General features: G+C 46.8%; 1 protein-coding gene across 1 annotated transcript in view; it reads right to left on the bottom strand.

Annotated features, from left to right (window-relative positions):
- The window catches only part of LOC144176014 (glutamate--cysteine ligase regulatory subunit-like), a 60,622-nt gene that overhangs the window by 25,314 nt on the left and 8,421 nt on the right, over positions 1-26,887 (bottom strand). The window contains exons 3-6 of the mRNA XM_077705117.1: positions 21,709-21,790; positions 20,054-20,110; positions 19,480-19,667; positions 6,725-6,839 (exon numbers count right to left, since the gene is read on the bottom strand). Of these exons, the coding sequence (XP_077561243.1) occupies positions 6,725-6,839; positions 19,480-19,667; positions 20,054-20,110; positions 21,709-21,790 (442 nt within the window). The remainder of the gene's footprint in view (positions 1-6,724; positions 6,840-19,479; positions 19,668-20,053; positions 20,111-21,708; positions 21,791-26,887) is intronic.

Raw genomic sequence — 26,887 nt, 5'->3', positions numbered from 1 at the left:
TATTGCGCGCTTGTGGAGAACCACCTGCTGATCACAAAACAAACATTCTGGCGCCATAAAAATGTTGCGGTGTGCGAACAGAGCACAAAACGTACTCCACAGTCCTTCCCTGCTTTTTGCTGTTCTGGCTGGTTCCTGCGGCGTGCAAACAAAGCACTAAACGTGCTCCGCACTCCTCTGCTCTTGTGGTTCCACGACTTCGCCCTTATGCTCCGTGGTTTTGTTTTCTGCTGTGTGTTGACTTTTTTTGTGTGCTCCTGGAGCGTGCCGCACGATGGGCCAGTACATGAGTTACACAGCCGGTTTTAAACTGAAAGCTGTGGAGCATGCGTTGATGTACATAGAAACAGCGTGGCTGGGTGGCACTTCAGTGTTGACCCAGTGCGTGTACGCTACGGACGAAAACGAGACGTTTTTGGGTGGTGAACAGGGATCACCAAGATTCCCGGTATGGGAAAAGAAGTTTTGGAGTGCCTTGACGGCAAGAAAGACGGTGCGCTGGGGGCCGACAACAAATGTGAGGCGTCAAGCGACTTCAGTGAGGAGGACAGCTCCATGGCGAGTAGGGAGCTACTATCACGTTGTGAATAAAAAACAAGTTTGATTACATAATTACCTACGTGTTTTCACGAAAATGGTAAGGCTCTGACAGCGCTTCTCTTAGCAACTTTATGGTATGAAACTTCAACTTTTAAAAATCTGTTGCAATTTTTTCTGCATAATGAACCCTCCCCCCAAATTTGTGCCGAATTTTCTGGAAAAAAAGTGGTTCATTACGCGAGTAAATACGGTAGGTACACAAAAGGCAGTGTTGAGCGCTAGATGGGTGCCGGCACAGCCAATATGCCCTGTGCCGATCGAACCAGCCTGTGTTGATGAGAGAAAAGAGTAAAAAAATCTACTGTGGGAGGGAAGAGTCGAAACATGCCGACAGCGTGTAAGAATTTTGTTAAGCGCATGTTATCAAAGTTCAAATCCAGAATATTGTTATTTTTGTTTACACGGGCAGTTTTGTTCTGTTAGAAGGGTGCCCACGCCAAATCTTTAGATAATGATGCCATGCAGCGACAAAAGCACTGCAGTGTCTTCACTCGTCATGAAACTGTGACCTTTCCCGAAGCAGAATGCTGCCAAATGCTGCCAGAATGCTGCCAGAATGCTGCCCCATTCTTTGTTTTTCTTTTTTTCAATTGGCGAGAGAAATGTTGCAAATAGTGGCTAGTATTTATTTGTTTTTTGACGAAGTTGTTTGAACTGAATTGATTACGTGCAGTGCGCAGCGTGCTGTACTTGTTCACGCCGCATTCTGTACACGCGTTTCACGTGCTCGTCGAGTCGACCGAGAGCCTGCTGCCGCCGTCGCAACCAAGAAATCGGCCGTTGTGCAACTGTCGTACCCGCTCGCCGACGGTGCATTGCCTCACGTAGACCCGCCCCTGCACTTTCCGAATTTGCTCTTTATGTCTCCTGCACACAGAGCTTCTTCAGCCTCTCGCATTACGTAAACGTGTGAAAGCAATCATTCATGCAAGACGCACGAATTACACTGCTCACTCGCGTGAGGCCACATGTAAAAGGGCTACTAAGGAGAGGTGACGGCCGCACGGAAGTCCTGACTGGCACGTCACATTCGGAAGTTCGCTGCAGTGGTGACAAATTGTGGCGACACTCCGCTAGGTGCTGTGTCGGCTGAAGTGACGTGTTTTCGAACGGTTTTAATAAAAAAACTTGGTATTTGTACAGTTTAAAATTAGGTAACAAGAGACTTAAATAGAGACAGTTGTAAGTCAGCGCTCGTGGTTGGTCTGTGTTGCGCTGTTCCCCTCCGTGTTTATGATCGTTCATCATTAAGTGGAGCATACGACACGTTGAAGCAGAATTTGGGATAGGTAAATTTTCGTTGCAGTTGGCCTTTAAATACACATTCCACAAAGGGCATTTTGCACCCAATACAAAGAAGTGAGGCCCAAGATTGGGGATAGTGGTGAGAAACGGGCACGGTCGGTAGGCTAGCTTGGTGAAGGTCAATGCCTTCTTGTCCAAAAAGCAGTATCTGGGAGCACAAATTTCAGCATGCAACTCTGACCAGAAACCTCATTAGGATGCGAAAAGAGAAGTAGGGGGGGCACAGTAGCCTTCAGCAGTGCATTGTGGCACAGCCTGTCACCGCTAGCAGAGCACGTTTCCTTCAGCTAATCGCAGGCATCCAAAGCGTGATGTATACAGCGCCCAACTAGGTCAAACTTTGTAAAGAATACACCTGGAATGTGTTTTTAGAGGGGTACTGCTCATTTTCAACAAGGCATAATTTTGTGCACCCCAGTCACGGAGCAGGAATATACAGGAGGCGAGACGGCCCATTGCGGCAAGTGCGGGCGAGTGACCAGATAAGGTCACAATGGAAACCAAGGCGGACTGCCAAGCTTCGTAGCTGGGACGGCGAAGCAGAGGGCAGCGGCACCTGATGGACCAACTGATAGCGGCCGCACTTCATTCCGTGGCTGCGCAGTGCAATGCCGATCGCGGTGGCCGCGCAGTTTCTTCACCCGCGGCAGACGCCGCTAGCTTAACGCATGACGAGCACTTGTGACATTATCTGGCCGCGCTAGCAAGCTTCCTTTCCCCTCCTATCTTATTCTTGCTCCGTGACCCCAGTCCACTGAAACAACAGTCCCTTTGCATGCTAAAATAGGACAACAGTGCCCAGCATGTATTCTTCCTGCCACGTGCAGTCCACTGTCCCCGAGGAGAGTCAGCCCATAGGGGCAAAGGTCCTGTACTGCACAGCATCAGGCTGCATGTGTGTGGCTAGAAATGTACAAGGCAGGGCAAATGCTTTGCTTTGCTCGACACACACTAACATACACCCCAAAAAGTGGTGGACATACGGGTGCACATCATTCTTATTTCGGCATACAACGTTACACCTGTGCGACACACGGCATTTGAATAAACATGTTCGTTCTACACACACCCAGAAAACAGGCTTCACTGTGAGAAGTTATCTACCCCGCGCGTCTCCAAGGCTCAATGGGTCGAATCTCCAACCACACTGATAAGGATCAGATTGCAAGCAGAAACTCCCTGAGGGCGTCTTAAAGGGACACTGAAAGCACCTAGCAAGTTTGGTTCAGACCAAAGTCCAACTGCCTCGCAGCCCTCTCAGCATTTATTTGGCAGCGCAAGATGTTTCAATAATGGAGAAATTAGCCGTTAAATAATGCGTTTCTCTCCCTCTCATTTCTCTTGCATTATTTCATGATGTTTTGCGAGATGGAAACCGCGACTGCAGGCGAGTGAGGCAGCGGTTTTGGTCTAGCAGGAAAATTAAAACCTAGCAAGTGAAGCATCGGTGCCGCTGGTCACATTGAACCTGCAATAACCATCGCAGCAACTAGTGCAACAGTGGCTTGGCAGCTTGTGAATGCCGCCATGGCTCGAATTGTACCTGTACATTTATAACTGTTTATGACTTATGAAAGTTAATGTGTAAAGAAATATTTTACATGTTTCTTTGAAGGCTGTGTCTAGCGTTCCGTCCAGACGGAACGGTATACAAGTGCTAAAGTTCCGTCCAGACGGAACGGAGCTCTGCGGGTTATCCTTCCGTCCAGACAAAGCCGGCGTGAAATTTGTACAGTTCCGTCCAGACGAAAGCAAAACCGGCTGATTAGGCGCCACGCTAACTCTTCAGATTTGGTGTAGAGGTTGCGCCTCGAATAATGGCGCAATTGTACCACGTTCGATTCCCCCCGGTCATGATTTTTTTTTTTTTTTTTTTTGCATGGTTGTGCCAGTGTTTAGTAACAGCTAACTTCGTGCCCACTTTACAATTGACACGGTGAGAGCAGTCGGTCTTGATTCTGCACTTAACCGGCCGCTCCGCTACCGCTGACTAGAGCCAAGGCCGACGTATCCATCGCCAGAGTTCCGATCATCAGTAGTTCGTAATGGTGATCACTAATTAACGGTTATTCTGGCTAGTCAATGAGCAGAAGCGGTTCGTTCGGCTGGGTAAATATCAAGAAAGACTGCTCTCGCTGCTTGTTGTGAAGCGGGCGTGGTCGAACTTGGCGGTTTGTTTGACGGCCGATCATCTGTAATTATTGAGAGTGATTATTAATCAAAAGTGACTCTGGCTAGTCAATGAGCGGAAGCGGTGTGACCGGTTGGGTAAAAATCAACAAAGGCGATTGGACTATTACCCTAGTTACACGGGCACAGTTAACCATGGTTAAGCGAACCACGGTTAGACAAAACCGCAGTTTGCTGCGTTACAAGACAGACGAAACTGCAGTTACCCCGCTAACCGTGGTTAATGCACACTGAGCTTGGCCACCTCAGTTCGGTCACGCTATCCCCAGTTCCCGCAGCCGCAGTGCTCAAAATCGCACAAGTCAGTTGGGACGCAAGTTGCGGCGCATCAGCGAAGGTAAAAAAAAAAAAACACCTGGCGTTTGGAGGAGACGAAGGTTCTCAAATAGCAGGCGCCCCAAAGCTGCCCCCAAGAGGCGCTTGCATTCTTTTCGCCGCTCTCGCAGTCAGCGCGATTGCCAGTCCGCAGCGGCTCGTTTCCCGATCCACCCGATCAACTACGATGAAAGCCGTGCTAAATTTGTCAATTCCGCACGTCGTTCGCCAAAGCAGGCAATCATGGTGCATTTTCAGCACTCTGAAACGATCGGCGCGCACGTCGGCCGTGCCTGCAAACATGCCGGCGCGCCTGCCCACATGGCACTGAAACCGGCTCAAACCGGCACAGAGCACGGCAGCAACAGCATGTCGCGGCTCTTCGAAATCAATCTGATCGCGGAAAAGAACTTCCACATGCGAGAAAGTGGATGTTAATGTGGTGAAAAATTGTGCTATGGATTGTAATTCGCAGTTGTAGAGATAGTGGCGGTCAAATATCCACCACGATGCTAAGCCTAAAGTTCCTAACACCGAGGAAACGTGAGGAAACCAAGCCGGTTGTGAGCTGTTATGGAAGCCCCCTCTCGCCGCACGCGAGTGCGTTGCGTTGTGTTTGGGTCTGAAGCCACTGTTTCAACAATATTTCATTTTGTCTACACTGCTTCCATTTTGTTTTTTATTGTCAAGTTAAAAGTGTGTTAATTTATTTTTGTTACGCTCACAACCAAGTGACCGCGGTCACCACACTTTGAATTTCGCGTGTAACAGCCAAAACCGCAGTTTGCCATAACTGCGGTTAGAGTTTAGTAACCACGGTTAGACTTAACTGTGGTTATTTCTGCCGAGTCTCCATACAATAACTCCGTCAAACGGAACTCCAAGCCGCCACTTCGACCACACCCACTTCACAACAAGCAGCGCGAGCAGTCTTTCTTGATATTTACCCAGCCGAATGAACCGCTTCTGCTCATTGACTAGCCAGAATAGCCGTTAATTAGTGATCACCATTACGAACTACTGATGATTGGAACTCTGGCGATGGATACGTCGGCCTTGGCTCTAGTCAGCGGTAGCGGAGCGGCCGGTTGAGTGCAGAATCAAGACCGACTGCTCTCACCGTGTCAATTGTAAAGTGGGCACAAAGTTAGCTGTTACTAAACGCTGGCACAACCAAGCTAAAAAAATAATCATAATAATAATAATAAAAAAAATAATAATAAAGCATGACCGGGGGGAATCGAACGTGGCACAATTGCGCCATTATTCGAGGCGCAACCTCTACACCAAATCTGAAGAGTTAGCGTGGCGCCTAATTAGCCGGTTTTGCTTTCGCCTGGAAGGAACTGTACAAATTTCACGCCGGCTCCGTCTGGACGGAACACTAAGCTCTCAGTTGTATTCCGTCTGGACGGAAGGATAACCCGCAGAGCTCAGTTCCGTCTGGACAGAACTTTAGCACTTGTATATCGTTCCATCCAACGCTAGACACAGCCTTCTTTGAAAGCTTGTGTGCAACACTTCTCATTCTGTTGGTTGTCACGTCACCCTTGGCCCAGCCTTGGCTCAGCCGCTGTTGACGACATTACTACCGGGCAACTGATAGCTTCACTGTTTGATTATTTACAAGATTATTTTAAAGGTGCTGCCCCAGAGACTGGTATATTTGTTTTCTGGGGATGCCAATCTATCTATATAGATAAACTTTGGTTTTGTCCTCAGTGTCCTCTTAAGAGACGGACTCATTCTGCATGGTGCACTGCACAGTGCACCCAGAAGTTGATGGCAAAATTCACCTGGCAGGTGATTCAGTGGTGGCAGGAGCTCACCTGAGGCACACGCTTTGTACAGTCGGCCAGAGCTAATAGGAAAGACACAAGGCGTGGCTTGGGCTGCTGCCAGCATTACGAAACAATATCCCTCGGGTGCGAGGCAATGCTCCCGGCATGCCTTTGGCAGATGGTGCTTAGATGGGCCCTTAGACAGCGCTCACACCCTCGGGACATTCCTACGCTTGTGCCTCTGCTTGCAGATGTAGCCTTCGTGTTCCAGCACCGCATTGCAGGTTTGTTGCTATGGCACACAAAGGCGCATTTCACATTTCTTGGATCTCACTTGTACCATAGCCTGAACGTATCATCATCATCATATCTATATTGCCTGAACGTATATCAGCCTGAACGTATATTGCCTGACTTTGCACTACACTGTTTCCGTTACGCCCATGAGCAACACTTGGTAGGCGCGTTTCCCGAAGGCAGCCCGAGCCCTTGGGAAGAGGTAGGAACAGCCCCCCCGTCGACAGGCTGCCCACCTTTGGGGTCGCTGTGCGTCAGCAGCTGGATGTTGTTGGCCTTGGCAAACTCCTGCATCTCCTGGGGGATGACGCAGCACGAGTCCAGGTTCACCTGGTTCACGCTCGGCTTCACCTGCGGGCAGGGCATCCACAGCTGCACGTGCCGCCTCCCCCAGCCACACTACGGCACAGAACTGCACCGTGTCAATCAACCGGGAACACAAGTCCCCGTGCTCGGACAGCCGTCCGCCCTCATTAGGACGAAGCCAGACCGTATCAGCCAACATAAAAGGAGATCTGTGATGATGATGATTTCGGGCTTAATTAATGGCGCAAGGCCGACAAAGGCAAAGAATGTCGTGATGATGGTGGAATGAGATGAGAAGGATCTGTAACAAAGGAACTAGTTCAAAAAACTTTACTAAGGGAGTCATGATGAGTACAAGCACCTTAGTTGTAAAGCCTCAGGTTCCACCACTGTTTTGCAATGAGTAATAAACACAGGTGCGGTTATGGGCAGTACGATATGTATTTTAATAAGCCAACATCTGCAAGGTAACTGAAAACTTTTTTTGTGTAAGGAAACACCGGATGGTCTGATAGAAATGATGAAAGGCACACGGGAATGCTACATATGTGTAAGCTTCATTAAAGTGACGTTTCCTTTCAATATTGCACATATCACAATTAATGAGCATATGAACGACAGATAGCTGCTCCCTCCCCAAATCGATGGCACTGTGGCTTGTTGTGTCAGTTAATGGGAATTAGAGCATGATGTCATCGTCATCATCATCATCACCACCAGCCTATCTTTGAGCCTATCTTTGCCCACTGCAGGGCAAAGGCCTCTCCCGTTAATCTCCAATTATCCCGGTCCTGCGCTAACTGCAGCCAATTTATCCCCGCAAACTTCTTGATCTCATCATCTGCCCATCTAACTTTCTGCCTGTGGTGTGTGTGGCCAATTCTAAGTCAGCATAAGGCCACCTCTATGGATCTGGCATGTTTCTCAGCAGGAGGCTTTCCTATTTCGGTTTAATGACATGTAATTTGTTGCTTATTTCTTTATCCCACTGTTGTTGCCAGTGGTCTCACAGGTACCTCCTCACATAAGGTTTCAGGTCTTGATATGGAACAAGGTTTTTGTCTATGGTGTCACGAAGGGTAGCTCCTGCGGCACTTTGGTCAGCGGCTTCATTTCCAGCAATGCCACGGTGGCCCAGAACCCAGCCCACTGTGACAGCAAGCTTGAGACTATAAGCCGAGTACAGAGCTCTTAGAACAGAATTCAAAGTTGGGTTACTACTAGCCTTCAGAGGTGAAGGCTTTGAAACAACACTAAGAGTCTGTGCACATAATTGAGCTCTCAATTTCGTTTTGGAGAATGTGGTTCAAAGCTAGCAGGCTATCGTATGCCTATGCAGTAAATATACAGTCAAAACTCGATTTAACAAAGTTGAAGGGAGTCGCGAATTATTTCATTAAATCGAGATCTTCGGTAAATCAGGTTAGGCATTTCTTGGTCACTTAATACAGAACATTTGATTATATACTGTAGCGGCATCCAGCAAGCTTACGCGGCACCGTATCTGGGAAACGTAAATCCTTCGAAAATAAAATTGCGGTCCGCGCGTATGAAAAGAGACCACAAAAATTGTTCCATGAACAAGAATGGTCACCAGGGAACTAAAAATTTCCCACCAAAGTCGGTGATGTTTGTGCGTTTGCACTTTGTAAGCAATGGCCACAGATTTCCCTTAAGTACGTAGTGCGCCCAGTGCATCTTCCGTATCCTCACGCGTTCCGGCAAACAACTGCAGCAGATCAAGGGCATCCATCACTTGACCCGGTGTCGGCACAGGAGCTTCGACATCATAAAAGTCTTTGCCAGCATCTTCAGCCACCACTTAGTCATCAGCCCTTTTTTGCGCGACGAGTTCCACGACAAAGTGGCGCAGAGGATGTCGCCTTTCCCTTTCAAATATCATGGAAAGAGTACTGGCTGGAATATCATGTGCCGCAGCCCCATCACATTTCCTTTGTCCACTTGTTACTGCATGAATTATGTCCAGTTTCTCACCAAAAGTAAGCCTTTTTCTTTCCTTGAGCTTTCATGTCCGACACGCCCGTCACAAGGTTTAGCAGTGCGTTTGCTTGCACACACCACTCCTGCACACACAAGTAGAAACGCTAGATGGACTGTAGGCTTAACAACTTGCACTTCACAAAAACAACACGAGTTCTAACAGAGAACAAGTAAAAGAAAGGTGAAATCACAGGAACTCCCCACCGAACAATTGAGAATGAACAACACAAAACACGCCCTGAAAAATCCAATCGTCAAAGAACTAATTGGAACATCGAATTGTAACGTGTGAACAAAACTTTTTATTCCCGTGGCACCATCTGGTGAAGTTAACTCAAAATTACAACTCTCGTTTTGCGCCGCACAGTTTCATAAAAGCGAGACAGATGCTCCGCAATGTTATCTTTGGTGCGCCATGAATCAATTCTGAGGCAATCTGTACAGAAGAGACCAAAAAATGAACACTTCTTGGGGTGCATTTTTTGAGAAAAAGTTCATTAAACCAGGACAGATCATGATGTTGGTTTTGTTATTTTGAGTTAGTCAAAGCATTGCGTTCTATGGGTCCCTGAGGGGGGATCAGGATATCTTCACTAAATCCTGACCTTCTTTAAATCGGGTTTCGACTGTACTAGTGTTCCTGTTCATTGTTTTGGACAAAGTGAATAGGAGGCCATTTGCAGCACAAGACACAGCTGCAGAAGTTTTCAAGGCATCAGTGTAGAATTCAACTGCTTGGTATTTGTCCCTGAGGGACAGAAAGTGCTGTGTAATAATAAAGTTTGATACATTTTTCTTCGGTATTTCTCTGAAGGACATGTCGCAATGAATTGGACAGATGTCCCACGGAGCAACCAACTCATGATTAGAAGTGGAGTAAACCTTAGTAAGAGGAACTTGGAGGTCCTTTACAAGGTGCGACACCACCAGAGGAAAAGGTGGTGCTATGGATGATTGGTTTTCAAAGAGTTGAATGCCTGTGTTATTTTTTACAATGGCGTTCAAAGGGTGCTCCTTCATACAAGCAATCTTTAGCAGCATACATTAGAGCTCTGTTGGTACTCTAAGGACCACATGAAGGGATGGAATGGGGCTCGTTCGATGTGCACCTGTGGCCAAGCAAAGCCCCAAGTTGTATACCGGGTCCCACAGTTTCAGTGCTGTTTTGGTAGCAGACTGGTATGCAGTACATCCATAGTCCATCCTTGACCTAACAAGGCTATTTAGAAGTAAAAGCAGACCCTGTGTCCGTTCTCCATGACTGATGGGATAGTACCTTTAAATGTTTCATTGTTGTCAGGCACTTCATTTTTAAAATGATCATTAATATGCGGTATAAACGCGAGTTTGTGGTCAAGTAAAATACCCAGAAACGTGTGTTCATTTTTCATTGGTATGGGCAGGCCTTGTAACGAATACAGGAAAGGGGTGGACGCCGTGTTGCCTGGAAAATACCACAACAGCACTTTTACCCGCATTAAACGTAAACCCATATACCTCGCCCCATTTAACCAGTCTGTTGGAACTTATTTGGATTTGGCGTTCACATATAGATGAATTACAGGACTTAAAACTAACTTGAATGACGTCAATGTAAGTGGAGTAAGACTGTTCGGGGTAGAACATTTCTTAGTGAACTCATTTTAGCAAGGAAAGTGCACAGCTCAGCACTACCCCCTGGGGTACGCCCCTTTCTTGAACAAAAGTTCCAGACAGCACATTAACCACACAAACAAGCAATGTGCAATCAGAGAGATAGCCCTTAACAACACTGAGCATATTGCAAGTAAGGCCAAACGACTGCAAATCCAGCAATATATGCCATATCACTATGTTCTATCATAAGCCTTCTCCATGTCAAAGAACACGGAAAAGCAGTGTTGTTTATGGACGAAGGGGTGTTGTTTATAAATGGAGGCGTCTTTTACATATGATTCAAAAGCAACCAGACTATCTGTCGTTGATCTGCCAGGCCTGAAGAATGTCTGATTTTTGCCTAAAGGACCATTAAACTCGAGAAAGTAAAACAGTCGCCGGTTTATCATTTTTTCGAAAAAGCTTACATTAACAGCCAGTCAAGGCGATATGCCTGCAACTAGCAACAAGAAAGGATTCTTTTCCTACGTTCTTAAAAAATGACCTGTCCTTGGAAAGTGCAATATTTTGTTAGAGACAGAATATTGCATAGTGAGTGTCACCGTGTAGGTGTCTGATCATGTCATAGATGATTCTGTCAGCTCCAGGGGCTGACTTATAAAATGTCGAGAGTGCCCTCATGAGTTCAAGCACAGTAAATGGGGCATCCCTCAATCGAATACTGGTTCACACGAAGAGACTGACGCTCAAGCTCATGTGCTGTAAATCCTGATTGTAGGGCTTTACGCGCTGACGGAACGCAGGCGATGAGGCGCGCCGAACTGGAGGGCTCCGGATTAATTTTTACCACCTGGGGATCTTTAACGTGCGCCGAAATCTCGTACACAGAGGCGTCATGTGCTGTAAAAATGTTTGTATATAATACGAAGAACTGAATACATGTTTAAAGTGTTTCCCAAGAGCGTCTGCTTGATATTTTACTGTGTTACCCACACTGCTTACTAGGGGAATAGATGGGTCTTGTAGCCTTAGTTCATTCTTGTCCATACTTTCCTAGAATCCGTATGAGTTTATAGATGATACAAACCTGCTCCAACTTTCATTCTTTGCCATGCACTGCGTACGCTTTCCTTTGGCTTTTGCCTGTTAAAGGTCAACTGCACTCAAATTTTCGACAACGTAAAAATAATGCCACTTACTAGTACACATAAAAAGGGTGCGAAATGCAAAATACTGCGTTTGAAACATCAACGCGCGCGACGCAAACGGCTCGCTACATTGGGGTTTTCGGAACCGAAACTGAATAGAAAAGGTGGCCACTGCCGCCGGCCGGACGTGACGTACCTGATGGAACGGAAGTGACCGCACCAGAACCGGCGGCCATTCACAGCCGCCTTCAAATGCGCGTGAGCGTCGCGTTTCGCACTGTTATTTCCACAAAAGAACTTCCACTAATGTTTGCCCGGGATAATGGAGTTACGCGCATTTCCTGCACTGCGTTGCTGTCAGTCGAGATGAAGTAGGCCGTCCGACAGTAATTTTTTTTTCCATCAGAATAACTGCCGGAGTAACAATTCTTGGCATTGCGAGTAAAAAATCAGGCCCTGATTTACAAAGTTACTAGCTCGTACGATATCAAAAAGCATCTTTCGTTAGCCGGCACCTCGGGTATCACATCGCTCTCTTTGGAGAGAACAAACGACACACGGGTGGAGATCAATCACTATTTCTACTATACATTACGTGAAAACAGCTTAGTGAATATCAACCAGTATTTTTCACCTTGCTGTACATCGAGAATCGAATCATTAAAGTGGTCTGAAACTCTATAAGCCAGCTTCCACATCTAAACGATGCACTAAAACACGAAAAAGTAACCTATCGACCGCTGTTTTCTACTTTCACCAGAGACATGTTCTGTTGAACACATTTTACTTCCAAGTAAACTAAATCTAACGCTCTACAAAAGTAAATAGTTCATTTTGGAATTTAACAGAAATCTAGTACATTGTTTAGGTGAGGAGCAGTTTCGTTAGCTTTCGGACTTCGCGAAGACGACGGCCGATATCTGTGCGGATGTATTTTTGCAACGAGAAAGGCTGATCTTGGTTCACTTAGCGAGTGAGGCAAAAGTTGCAGAAATATTTATACCCGCGTTTACAACTATAGTTAGGTCGTAAAACTTTCGGAAAGGTCAAAAGAATGGAGGTGGCGTAGGGCACGCCCAATATGGCAAATACTGGATGCCGAAGTGTAAGTGGTCAAGAATTTGTCTTTTTTTCTGTGGTAGATGCAATAGGAATGACAAATGTAAGGCAAGTGCATGTTTCGCGCTATTTTTTCCTTTGAGTAAAAATATTATTTTCAAGTAAAAAAGGTTTTGCTAACTGCAAAACGTTCACAAGCGCGTGAATAGTTTGTAGGCTTCTAGTCTCCTTTACTGCACTGAGAAAAATGGCAGATATTGCTACCAATGCGGTTAGTTTTAAACATGTGATGGCTACGGTGATACAGCGCGCTGGTGTAGCAGAGAAATCCCGGGCTAACGCATCCCTGCGCCCGGCGGAGCGCCGTGCAAGTCGCCGGAGAAGCGCGAGCTTCACGAGACAGGTTGCCCAACCTCCATCACAGGCCGGAACTTGTTTCGGCGACTCTCCGCCAGGTGCAAACGTCGTCTGCTCGGAGCTACTTTGAAAGACGGTACCTAGTGTGCTCTTTGTTTTGAAGCTTATTTTATGAAGCTTAGGATTTCGCCATGGTGATTTTAAGGGCTTAGACTACTGATTTGGATACAATTTGGACAAAGAAAAAATTGAGTGCAGTTGGCCTTTAAGGGTGGACGCGGGGGGTCTTAGAATGGTCCAAAATCGCGAAAATACGCATTTTGCGAAAAACACATTTTTGAAGTCTTTCCACTCTAAAAGTTTCACCGCTGAATTTGGTCGGGAAGAATCTCAAAAACGACTTTAAAAACGCAGCGGGAGCCGCAAAACGCCGAAAATCAGGCTTAAAAGGGTTGAACTTCGCGCGCGCGCCACACTCGAAGCAGACTGCCGGTGGTGGCCATCTTGGGCTCGCTTTGTACCTGATTTCTTTGTGCGTATTTTGCGCCATCTCAAAATGGCAGGAGCATGCGCGCTCAAGTCGAGCCCCCTATTCCGCGTCTCTGATTGGCCGGCGCGGTTGAGCCCCCTTTTTTTTTTTTCGTTTTGTTTTTGCAGGAGCACGTTCGCCACCACAGTATTTTCAATTCGGGTGCGTTTTCTCTGCCGTTAGTGACTGCGATTCTGTCAAAACGTCTTTATGTCTCGTGCCGCAATGCCTGGAGACCTTTACCTCAAAGAACTATGGGCTGCAAGCGTACGAAAACACGATGGAAGACACCGTAGACGGCAGTGCCGAGATTGCCTGTCCCGTACGAACTTGGTCCGAGAAGCACCGCATGGAAACATCCAGATTTAGTTAGCTGTTGTGCTTCGGTTTTATTCGTGAAAAAAAAAAACAAAAAAGTCTGCAGAAAATATGCTTGTGCTTTTCTTTAGTTTGCATCGACGCTGAAGGAAGTGCAAAGTAGGAACTACCGTACGTGAAGTTCCGCAAAAAGTGCAGTTTTCCACCGCTGTTTACAAAAGTTTTTTATTAATTTGCAATAAATAGATCTAGAAGGTGATGCTTTTTTGTATCACTCCGGTATCAATCGCCAAATTGAAGTTCACCTGCAGCTCTACAGTTTATTTGTTAGGTCACGCTCTTCCTTGTGGGGTGTTTCCTTATCTTACTCTTGAGCCAGGAAAACAAGACTGGTATAATTTCACTTGTATTGAATTGGTCTAGCAGGTGATGCTATTTGTATCACTGAAGCATTGATCACCAAAGTGCATTTCTCCTACAGCCTTGCTGTAGGTTTGAGATGCATTGCAGAACAATCTCTAGTTCTGGGTGGCTGCTGCGCTTTAGTCTCATTGGTAGCAAAAAAAAAAAAACAGCAGCACATGGTATCCGTGCCTTTCTGTATTCTGAAAAGACACTGAGAGAAAAGGTGAACGAGGACGTACAGGTTCTGAAGTGTAACAGTAGAAAGTTTAATTTTCCTTCACAATTTGTATGGTATTCATGTGAATTTACGTCAATCTTTCCAGAGTTATTCTTGTGTTACAGTCATATACTTGGTGTGCTTTTCTTCCTGAAGAACATAGCTACAAAATGATGCTATTTATATATTGTTGTAGCTATGCCGTAGAAAAAGTTACCGTGATCTGAAACTTCAGATGCATTTTTCTCAGTTTCTTTTTTTGCAAGACTATGCTCTGCCTTACGGGGGGTTTTGTAATGTTGCTCTTAGGCTAAGATGAAGAGACTGGTACCATTGTATTCGTATTGAATTAATCTAGGGGGTGACGCCATTTTTTTTGCTCTGTCATTGTTGACCTATTTGCAAGAATTAATAAAGATGAGGCAATTTTAAGCAAATTGTTGATATTAAATGTTCACCTTTTTCATGCTTTGCAGAAAGTCTTCGAAATGAATAAAAATAGCATAGCCCCCCAGAGTAGACCTTTGGTATAAATCGTCACTGAGTTTGCTAAAGCGAAATTGCTCTAAACCCCTGTAAGAAATGCCTCAATAAATAAATTTCAAGGTGTTGTATTTCTTGAGCAAATGCAGTTATGTTAAAACCAATTACATATTTGAAATCAGCGTAAAAAACTGCTCAAGGCTGCTAATTTTCATCTAGCTGGCACTAATAATAAAAAAAAAATTGTCAAAAGACCCACCTCCCCCCTTAAAACTTGAGCAGGTTGTCGGCTGTGGGACAGCGGTTAAAAGTGACCACGATTTGTTCTGTTTGGACGGTGCACGCCCGCAGTCCTCATTCCACCATGGAGTGGTCTGGGCTTTGGAAGAGTTTTACATGAGGTCTCTGGAATACCGTATTTTCGCATGTATAACCCGCACCAAAAATTCAAAAATTTCAGTGGCAAAGTAGGGGTGCGGATAATACGCGGGGTTTTTTCTTTAGTGCAGCTTCACGGCAATGCGCGTTGTGCCGTGAAGATGACCTTGCGTACAAGGGTGAGGACTGCAGCTGAAGTGATAGCTGCTCTAGGGAGAGCAGTGGCACTGAGTGAATTGTGACTTCCGTCTTGCAGACAGTGTATTCTACTTGCTAAATATATGCTGTTTCTATCTACATAGTAAGTGATGTGTCAGCTTTGGTGCAGCCTTTCCTGTGTCAAATGTGCGGGCAATACGCGAGGATTTTTTTTTCTTTTCCGGCGGGCTGAAAGTAGAGGTGCAGATTATATGCAGGGGTGGGTTATATGCACGAAAATATGGTACTTTTGTGAGCACAGTCAACACTGTGGGCCGTAATCAATGAACTTGCTGCTTCAAAATTTAGATGGCTTATAAATGTAGGAGGTACCCTAGAAAGTTCTTTGTATGTTTTCTAGTCAGCTGCTTGTAATTTAAAAGTTCGAAGCGGCTCTGTGTCTTGAGAGTCATTGTTTAGCTCTTTCGTTACTGCCAGACATCGGATGCAGATGATTACACGTGCTTTCCAATGACACCAGTTTTAATAATGTCTTCATTAATATTATTGTGAAAAAAATTATTGAATTGAAAATTCTTGCCCAGGCGTCAAAGAAAATAAAAATAAGGAAGTTGTGCATAACAAACCACCAGTCGTAGAAACAATTCATAATATACAATTTGTTATTTAAACATTTTAAAACCCCATCCTGGAAGAAAAATGGGTTGCACTGAACAATTTGTCAGATATCAAAAGAAATGTTAACGCCTGGTGCCCATGCCTTGTGGTGAAGCTCAACCTTTCAAATTGTGCAATTTTGGATGGTTCTCTGAAAGAAATCAGGTGGTTTGATCTTATTAGAGGCACCAGTTAGTCCCCACATTATGTACAAATACATTGTCAATGACTACAGCCATGACAAGATTCATGGCAAGAAAGCCATGCGATCTGATTGGAGTTGGAAAACTAAACTCGTTGGTGAATGCTTGCTGACGTTCTCATCATCACTTATCAGTCAGAACTTTAATTTGTGGTTTATTATCGTCTTCTGACTTGCTATGGTAGCCCTGATTGCAGGAATAAGGTGCAATGCAGTAGAATCGTGCCCACCAAGCGTTCACCAAGCAGCTGTTGCGCTATGAAGAGAGTTCAGCACTACGAGCCTGCTACGTTGCAGCGCCACCTAACCTTTTCAAAAAGAAACAATATCAAACCTACTGCAGACTTTGTCAGAAGAGATAGTTCTACTAAGAAGCAACATTAGGCCTCAGAAAATACCCTTGTACGGTAACGAAAGTAGCCGTGAACAGCTGGCGGCATTCAAGTCCGATTGGAAGCGCTCTCCTCGTCTGAACTGATATCTGATGACTGGGTGTTACCTTTAGACTTTCAGCTCTAGCTGTTACCGCAAAAATAAGGGATGGGTGAAGTGGAATCACGAGTGGTGTGCTTTTATCAGGGATTAGTAGTGGGCGACGGAGGCACCATGGCAGATTGGCTTTGAGTTGGGTAACTACATAGTAGCGACAAATATGAATTTCGCAACATTAAAAAAAAACGAAACTGGTTGAAAGTGCAAGGTCTACTTGTTAGACATGCCGGGGACATTCAGAACAAAGCCTTGGCAGAATGACGCTACTTTTTCTCTGAACCAAAGCTCCGTAGTGAATATTGCATTTACTCACCTACCACTCGCGTAATGAACCCTCCTCCCACTTGTCTTCTTGAAAATTTACCTTTTTGTAACTGAATAAAAAATGCAGCAGGAGTATGTTTTTATCTCAGCATGGTTGCCGATACCATAGTCCATCGCAGTAACTTGATATCACGCTACAGTACGCGCAGCAATGCTAAAAACGCATTCCAACAAAAAGAAATCTCAACAGTAGCAGGAGACGTGAGCTCGAATGCCGTGGCTCACAGTTTAAAAATTGCGTGCTTGCGAAGCAGCACCTGCTGAATGCAAAACAAACCTTCTTGCGCCATACAAACATTGCTGCGTGCGAACAAAGCACAAAACATACTCCGCACTCCTTCCCTGCTCTTTGCGGTTCCGGCTGGATCTGGCGCCGTACAAACAAAGCACTAAACATACTCTGCCCTCCTCTGCTCTTGCTGTTCCGCGACTTCTCCATAACGCTCCGTGGTGTTGTTTTTCAGCTGTGTCTCGACCTTTCTTTGCACTTCTGGAGCACGCCGTACGATGGGCAACTACATGAGCTGCACAGACGGTTTTAAACTGAAGGTTGTGGAGCATGCGTTGATGCACATGGAAATCGCGCGGCTGGGCGGCACTTCGGTGTTGACCCACTGCGTGTATGCTACGGGCAAAAACAAGGTTTTTGGGCGGTGCACAAGGATGATGATGATGATTTCAGGTTTAATGGTGGAAGGTCGACAAAGGCAAAGAGCGCCATGACGATCGTGAATGAGATGAGAAAGATTTGTAATAAAGGCAGTAGATTAAAAATTTTTTAAGAGAAATGGTGTATAGAGCCATGTTAAAACATAATGAGTATACTAAGAGAAAGGGTGCCTATATAGGGTCACATTAAAACACAGTGAGTGCAGGCCCCTAAGGTGTAAAGCCTCAGGTTCCGCCATTGTTTTGCAACATGTCATGAGCACAGGTCAGGTTATGGGCAGTAAGATATGTGTTTTAAAAAATCTACGTCTGCGAGGTAGCTAAAAACTTTTTTGTAAGAAAACATGGGATGGTCTGCAAGAAATAATGAAGGGTGCAAGGGAATATTATATGTGTAAACTTTATTAAAGTGACGTTTCCTTTCAATGTTGCACATCTTGCATTCAATAAGCACATGAAAGAGATAGCTGCCCTCCACATCGATGACACCGTGGCTTGTTTGGGTCAGTCAACAGGTATGAATGTGTGATGTGCTCAGTGGCTAAGGCGTTGCGCTGCTGAGCACGAGGTCGCGGGTTCGATTCCCGGCCGCGGCGGTCGCTTTTCTGATGGAGGCGAAAAGCAAAAATGCCCGTGTGTACGAGATTTCGGCGCACGTTAAAGATCCCCAGGTGGTCAAAACTAATCCGGAGCCCTCCATTACGGCGCGCCTCATCGCCTGCATTGCGTCGGCGCGTTAAACCCTACAATCAATCAATCAACCAATGTGTGATGTGTGTGTGGCCGATTCTAGGTCTGCATAAGGCCACTTCTATTGATCTAGCATGTTTCTCAGAAGGAGGTTTTTCAATTTTAGGTTTAATGACGTGCAATTTGTTGCTTATTTCTTTATCCCACTGTTGTTGCCAGTGCTCTCGCAGCATCCCCCTCACATAAGGTTTGAGGTCTTGATATGGAACCAGCTTAATATCTATGCTTTCACGAAGGGCCGCAGCTGCAGCACTTTGGTCAGCGGCTTCATTTCCAGCAATGCCACAGTGGCCCGGAAACCAGCACGCTGTGACAGCAAGCTTGAGACTATAAGCAAGCTTGAGACTATAGGACTCGCACTCAACAGAGCAGTTTACATTGCTAGAGACTCCAAATCGAAATTATGTTGGAGCCCAATATTACTTGAAGAATAAAGGCTGCTCGTCATTGTAATTGGTAATTACGGTGCGTAGTAAAAGCAGGCGAACTTTCCAATGAGGTTGCATGTGGCGCCACCCTCTGGATGCGACAAACGACAGAAGAGCGGGAGCAGTGGGCCCAGCCCTCTTTTAATTCACAGTGCTGAGGCATGCGAGAAGAACACTGTTGGCTGAGTGCAATCTGAAGCTAACCAATCTCATCAAAGAAGGGAGGCTTCCTTTCCTGGGTGCCCACACTGATCACCAGCCTGCTAGCCCTGTCTGTTTGCACAGCTACACTTCCCCCTTGTTGAATGACAACATCTCTGTCTGGCCTTCTATGTTTCGCGAGTCGAGAAATCTGGAGTTGACCACATCCAATGGCGGGCAAAATCCACGTGCCGTGCGCAATCGTCCAACGGAAAAAGAGCACGATCATGAAAACTGCTACATCGTGCCTGCGTCCCTCTCGTCACTTTCCTCCTTTCTCTGTTCTCGCTCTAGCAAGAGAGAAGCACTCACGTGTGCCCACGAGTGGAGGTGGTGCAGCTGCGCCGTGTCCAGGTCACTGACGCCGACTGAGAGCGCCACACCACGCCGGCAGAGCTCCTCGGCGGCTGCCCACAGGGGCCGCACCTGCTGCTCATCCGCACCGGAGGGGAAGGCCACGATCAGAGAGTCCAGCTCCGACACACCCAGCTCCTGCAGCACTGCAGCAGCGCCACCACCCAGCACACAGTCTTGCCTCCGGCACACTATGGAGCATACGCCACTCCCACAAGGTCCCTCAAGGGCCAAGGAGGAGGCACAAGAGCTCCCAACACCTGCCCTCCCCCACTACGTGGCCACAGGTGCACAAACATCGGGCCACTCAACTCCCAGCGCCCTCTAGAAAGGCACCGTAGCAGGCCAACACAAATCAGTGGCGTCCTCTTGCCCTCTCGTTCTCGTGGCCCTTCACGCTCTTAAGCCAATACCAACCTGCCCAAATGTACTCAATTTAGGTAGCTAAAGAATTTTCTGTCATTTCAATAGCGTTGCAAGTGGGTTAGGCATTATTCACACTGATGAGTAAAACTGAAGAAATTTACGATACCTTTGTCTACAGCACTCTCCAAGGCGGCTGCATCATAGCCACCCAGGAAGACTTTGACTGCGAGAAAAATAAGCAAAAGCTAGTTAATTCAAACCACAAAGGAACAGCCGGCTCAGTTCGAATGAATGAAAGTTTAAAGTAACGATAGAACCGCTGTGACTAGGAGGCCGCTGCAGGGCACGTCAACAAGTGTAGTAACGCTTGACACAGCAGTGCACGATTGCAGCTGCGGTTTGCTGTCCCTGAAGGCCAGCAGCACCTCTGGGTGCAATGCGCCTGCTCCACTGTGAAGAACGAGGCAGCCATGCAGCCACGACCTGCGGCTGCATGGCTGCGCTTCAGACCTGAGAAATGATCTATGAGGGAACCACAGACCCCTGCACTTGCCTCCGCATCAACATAGTCCACCAAGGAGACTAGCCGGGATGTTAACTGGAAAATCATGCTTGGCCTGATTTCACCGTCCCCCTCCAATGTTCTCCACTGCAAAGGCAGTGCTGCCTCGTGTAGGCAGTGGCTGTGTGTCTTTGGTAGTGTGCCAGGCGCCAGGTCACTGGCAAGCTGGCCACGAGTTCAAATTATTTATGGCAGAAACCACTCGAATTAAGAGGCTTTATTATAGAGTGCATTCTATGGGGCTTAGCCACATTTGTACAGTTGAAATTGTACACAAATCAAAATTAGTCAAGTCTGAATTCATGAGCTTTCACTGTACGTCAAATATACACTAAATTATTTGCTGAGCCCACTGTTACCTGTAAAAATTTTTTTTATCCCATTAACCCTTGGACATAAGCCTCCCCAGTTGTACAACATAACACATGCAAGCTTTTTAAGTGCAGTGCACTTTAGGCGCTCGCCTTGTCATCCTAGCTCGCTCGCTCGACCCAGGTATCTAGAGCACCCAGGCACCGTCCCAGGGTAACGCTTGTCCCAGGGTAACGCTCTTGAAAGCCAAGCAGTTTATATAGTCATAAGTGTTCGAAACTCGTGAAACGCTGGCACTTGTCATACATCTTGCCGTTGTTTAGCACAAAGAAAAGTATAGGTAAATTTGAGGAAAAATGTACGTAATTAACTGGCAGCGCCTGCGTTCCTTTAGTTAAGGACGCCTGTTGGGTTGGTTTTTACGAAAGCAAACGCCAAAATGTGGCAGTGCAACGCCGGCACGTGCGGGGAGAAAAGCACAAAGAGAACAGAACTCCCGCTAGTCCAGTTTCAGGCAGGAGGCGCGCAAGCACTGTGAAGGCAGGAAATTGGAATTGCATTTGGTGGTAACAGTGAGCGGAGAACGGTGCTACAGCCCGTAATGGCGAATCACTGCTCTGCACTTCCAACAGCTTTCACATTGAGTGGAATGGCTTTCATTTTTTTCGTTAAAATGGACCTTCAAATAAAAGGCACCTTGGCCTCACTAAAACGCCTGGCTAACGGAACAACGCTGCAATAGCAGAGGAAAATGCGACTGAACAGGCCCACTTCAAAACACCCTGTTCACTCGGCATAGCAGGGCAGAATCACTGGGCGGCGACAACTCCCAAGGGCACCCAGCGTTGGCCCACATTCTGGGCCACACGCGAGGTAGCCCTCGGTCGTCACGCTGCCGCAAGGGGAGCCCCAGCCCCAGCACTGGTCAGGCCGAGAGCAGGCAGTACCTGTGATCTTCAGGGTCGACCGCTCGTTTTCGGCCACTCGACACGGCAGCTCCCGGTTGACGTACTGGAGCACCTTGCCGTCCTGAAACAGGCCACACTGCTGCAGCTCCTCGCAAGGGAGCGCGCCTGTGGCACCACCGAGGTGGGCCGCCGCAACAGGGAGCCCTCCTGCTCCTCCTTCAGACCCACCTGGCCAGCCTGCTGACCGCTCACTCACAAACGGGGCCGCACACAGGCTCTAATGGATACGGGGTCCTTCACTTCCTTGCTGCATGCTTTCTTTACTAAGGAAAGCATGCAGCAAGGAAGCCAATATTCTGGCCTCACTCTCAATGCGAGAAATTCAGGCTTCATTGCGTTCGCCCACAAGAACACAACATCCAGTGACACTGATATCACTGAAGCTGCAGAAAGCTTTTACACAGGCAATGCTCACAAGAGGACCGGTCACCACTTAAAAGCGACGTTTTCAAGCTCCAGCAATTAGTTACGTCCTGGCGGAAAGCCACTTCATTTTATCTACACTATCTATGCTCAGGGCACAGGCATCACACAGAGGGTTGTTCTAAAACAGTGAACACCTACTCAAGCAGTGCAGCAGGTTTCGCCTACATAATTCGAAAAAGCCAGTCAGCAATAACTAGGTAACGTAAGAAAAACTATAGCGTGCTTAGAGCACTTACCAAGAACGCTGGCAAGTGAGCAACAGAAAAACAATCACACAATGTGACCAGACGTTTGTTTCAACTGCCATTCCAATCATCTTAGGGATCATCAAAATGACAGTCAGTCCAGCTGTTGGGGACATTGGAATGGATGGGCCGGAAAATACTACGATGGAAAAAGCAGTGATTGTTGAATCATGTGGTTGGCACGACACAGTCCATGGGAAAGACAAGGAGGTAATACTAGTTTCAGGCGCACAGATAAACGGACCCCATTTAGCATAGTTTTCATAGATGTGATACTAGCAGTGCGAACGCAGCTGGGCAATACGAAATGCTCTAACGTTAAGAAGGTGTGAGGGTCCTTAGTAAATAGTGATGCACGCCCCACCTTACGTCGCACTAATGTTTTTGTACAATGAAGCATTCCATCTGACGAAGCAAGAGCAAAATTTGATTGTAGGGTTTAACGCACCGACGCAATACAGGTGATGAGGCGCGCCATAGCGGAGGGCTCCGGATTAATTTTGACCACCTGGGGATCTTTAACGTGCGCCAAAATCTCGTACACACGGGCGTTTTTGCTTTTCTCCTCCATCAGAAAAGCGGTTGCTGCGGCCAGGAATTGAACCCGCGACCTCGTGCTCAGCAGCACAACGCCTTAGCCACTGAGCCACCGCGGCGGGTGAAAGCAAAATTTCACCACAGAAAACCAAGTGTGCCATCAACGTTATTTGTTACGTTCCATGCGTGCCTTCCACAAAAGATGATTCGACATATAGATGCCAATATATTTGTAACGGGACACTTTGGTTTGGGGAATGTGGTTGAGTACACGCTCATGATACGTCTGCAAGTTATTTGCATTACTTTGCATTTAGCTGCATTAGCACCAGGTTACACCAAGGTCAGATTGTAAAGCACTGTGATCAGTGGGACTCAAATATCCGTGACATATAACACAGTCCACGAAACACCTCTTAGTAGAGGAAGTTGTATTCGGTAACCTGTTGTTGGGAGTGGCGAATAACATCTGTCCCAGAACAGCCCCATATACGGGAGACCCCCACAAGTGACTTGGCATTGCGGGGAATGTATCACTGGCTCAGCGGAGAAACCTTTCATAGCATTTACATGTGGGTTAGGTCAGCTTAAGTTAGAGTCAAAAGCCTTTGCCAAATCGATGCAAATACAGCCAGCAAGTGAAGAACGATTGATGGCGGCACCGCTAGGAACATGTGGTGCTCAAACCCTTTCGTCTTTCTGCTACAGGGATTTCTTGGATGCCTGGTGCCCAGTTGCGGATCCCCTGAAGACGCTCATTTTCGCAACATTGGACTGTGGACAGCACCGATCGTGGAAACTGGGCAATGCTTTGACATGGCTGGCAATGCGTCATGGTCTTGCCACCTCCGCAGCTTCAGCGATGTACTCCCCTACCGCGCACCGCCCTAAGTGACATCATGGACAGATCGCCCCTATAAATTGGACGGCAACTTCAACAGCAGCATTGGGCACGGCGGCACCGCTAGGAACATGTGGTGCTCAAACCCTTTCGTCTTTCTGCTACAGGTGAGGAAGTGATCTGGTAAATGCTATCGTAGTAACGACCCATTCCTGTTAGTGCTGCCGTGCCCAACGCATATTTTGTCTTCGTTGTGTGCCTATGCCGCCCCGTTCAGTTATCTTTTATTGTTGCTGGCAGGCGATGTAGAAAGCAATCCTGGGCCGGACATGGCCGAATTGTTGGCAGAAATCGGCAAACTCTCTGTAGATATTAAGAGTATTAAGAGTAACAACACATCTACTAAGGAATCTTTGCTGGCTATCCATGACAAGTTAGATAAATTAACCCAACTAGAAGAAAGAATCGTAACACTCGAGGACTGAATATCGCACCTTGAAAGCAGCATAAACCATCTCTCACGCCAAAATGACAATTTCGAAAACCAAAGTCGACGCTCAAACATAATTATCTACGGTTTACCAGAACTGAACGACGAAACGGAGGCTAGCCTTTTGAATGAAGTATCGCGTAATCTTGTGCAAAAAACACTTGGTGTTACGGTTTCCGGCATTGAAAGAATACATCGTCTAGGGACTAAGAAGACTGAAAACACACGCCCAGTTATCCTAAAACTGCTCGAATTTAGAGATAAAGTCAAAATATTTAAAAACTGCCCCAAACTTAAAGGGTCGGATATATCAGTAAGCCAAGACTTTTCGGCAAGGATCCGTAACGTAAGGAAAAAACTTTGGGACAGTTGCAAGCCTAAAGGCACATTCCCACTGGCGATGCGCCTCGTCGCGCGACGAAAAGCGACGTCGCATAGCGACGAGCCGGCCGTCGCTTTTCGGAGTTTTGCGACGGCGGAGCAGATCGCTCTAGGTCCGAATTCCCTCGTCGCGCGACGGCCCCGCAAAACCGGTAAGCCAATCATGGCCGCGGAGTAGGCTGACGTAGCCGGAAACGAAACGTTTCTTTACATCCGGTATGCAAACGCTGCGGGCGGGCGGGCGAGCGCCGCCACCGCCGCTGGCTCGCTCGGCCAGGCGCTTGGCCCGCTATCGCTGTACCCGCCCGGGTCGGGCCGGCAAGCAACTTCCCGTGTGCATCGGTTCTTTGGTCAGTGGCTTCAGCGTACGCGTGCACTAATCAACGAATAGCGTGGAACTCATCAGTGTGGAGAAGCGTGTATGGATTGTAAATAGAGCTAGGTGGACAGCGAGACGGTAGGTTGACTTGCAGTGCTTGCAGCCTCTTCGTCTATCGGCGACTGGTAAACACGCGTAGAGTTCGGAGGCGTCAGAACGTTGCGCCTGTGAAAAGAAGCGACATTTGTGGGCCGTGATGCGGGTGTTGTGGCGTGAAAGCAAGCGTGTGCATTTCTTCGTGCAATAATATGTTGAAAAGAGCCTTCGTGAGTTTGTTATTTTCTGCTCCTCCCGCAACCCGCAAATGCTTTCGGCATTGCTCCAGGTTAGTAGCATGTGTTTTAGTTTGATTTCTACCTGCTTTTGTCGCGTATTCTTTGACTTCGAATGGTTGACGCACCAACGAGGTCGTATGTACAAGTCGGGAAGCAGCTGCGCTGAACGCAGTCGCATCATCGCTCATCGCAAGTGCGAACACCACCTCAAGGCCTCATCGCGCGACTCGCGCCGTCGCGCGACGAGACAAATCGCCAGTGGGAATGTGCCTTAACCGTGACAGAAAAGAGAAGGTAAAGTTGATTTTTTGACAAAATTAAGGTTAATGACCAACTTTTCATTTGGAATGATGAAATTGGCGACAAAGTTCCTCTAAGCAGCCCACGCCAAAAAAACGTGAACGAGTAATTCGATGCGAGACTTCATCAGACCTGGTGATCGTCAATATTAATGCAAGGAGTCTTGTTAATAAGGTATCTGATCTTGAAGCTTTCCTGTTTGAACATGACCCTCATGTTATCACAGTCACGGAAACATGGCTCTGTTCCAATATTCCTAACTCGACCATTTTTCCACCTGGCTACACAATATTACGCAACGACAGAGGCTCTAGAGGCGGTGGCGTAGCCATTTTGGTGAAAAACCATGTACTCACCACCCCTCTCCCTGATGTAAGTGGCGCAGAAGCACTCTGGTGCAAAATTAAACTTAGTAATTCCCCACTTTATGTGGGCACTATGTACCGACCACCCAATTCGAGCATTGACCGCCTCAATAAAATGTCAGATTATATGCAGCACCATTTTCACCCATCGGATAAAATTATACTTACTGGTGACTTTAATCTGACTGGAATAAGCAGGCCACAAATTGTGAATCGTCAGATAATGCTCTTGGACAAGCTTTGTTAGACACGGCGTTTATTTTCAACTTAAAACAAGTCATTCTTGAACCAACACGGGTAACGCCCCACTCGCAGAACATTCTCGATTTAACGTTCGTAAGCGACAACTTCACCAACACAGAAATAGAGTGGGAAATTATTGATGGGATATCAGACCACAACGCAACAAAATGTTCTCTGGTCTTGGAAGAGGCATTGCGTACAGAAAAAGAGATAGCATGGGTATACGATTGGGCAAATGCAGACGATGTCAGTATTATAGATGCTTTAGCCTTAGCGCATTCCACTTTCACCAGCTGCTTTTGCGAACGTTCCGTATCACCGGATGCGCTCTGGAAATTCTTTAAAAGTACAGTTGAACGCTGCTTATCGACGTATGTTCCCAAAAAAGTAAAACGAGTCAGGAAAAATAACCCTTGGATTACACGAGACATCATCCACTTAAAGCGTAAAATCTGTCGGCTGCGCAAGTTAAAAAATAAATGTGCATTGCCCTTCCATGCGCCAAAAATAAAGGAACTTTCCATCAAATTAAAAGCTGTCATCAAAGAAGCGAAGCGCAAATATACTAATGTAACACTAAAAAACTTTATAACGTCCTGCCCCCAAAAGTTCTGGCGTTACCTCAATGCTAAGAAAAATAATCAAAATAGGATACCCCCCAGTGAAGCCTTAGATA

The sequence above is a fragment of the Haemaphysalis longicornis genome, unplaced genomic scaffold (assembly GCF_048455015.1).
Source record: "Haemaphysalis longicornis isolate Haplotype H1 unplaced genomic scaffold, Haemaphysalis longicornis Haplotype H1 scaffold_1, whole genome shotgun sequence".
NCBI classification, from domain to species: Eukaryota; Metazoa; Arthropoda; class Arachnida; order Ixodida; family Ixodidae; genus Haemaphysalis; species Haemaphysalis longicornis.
Note: the sequence above shows the minus strand (reverse complement) of the source record. Positions and strands in the feature narration are given on the sequence as shown.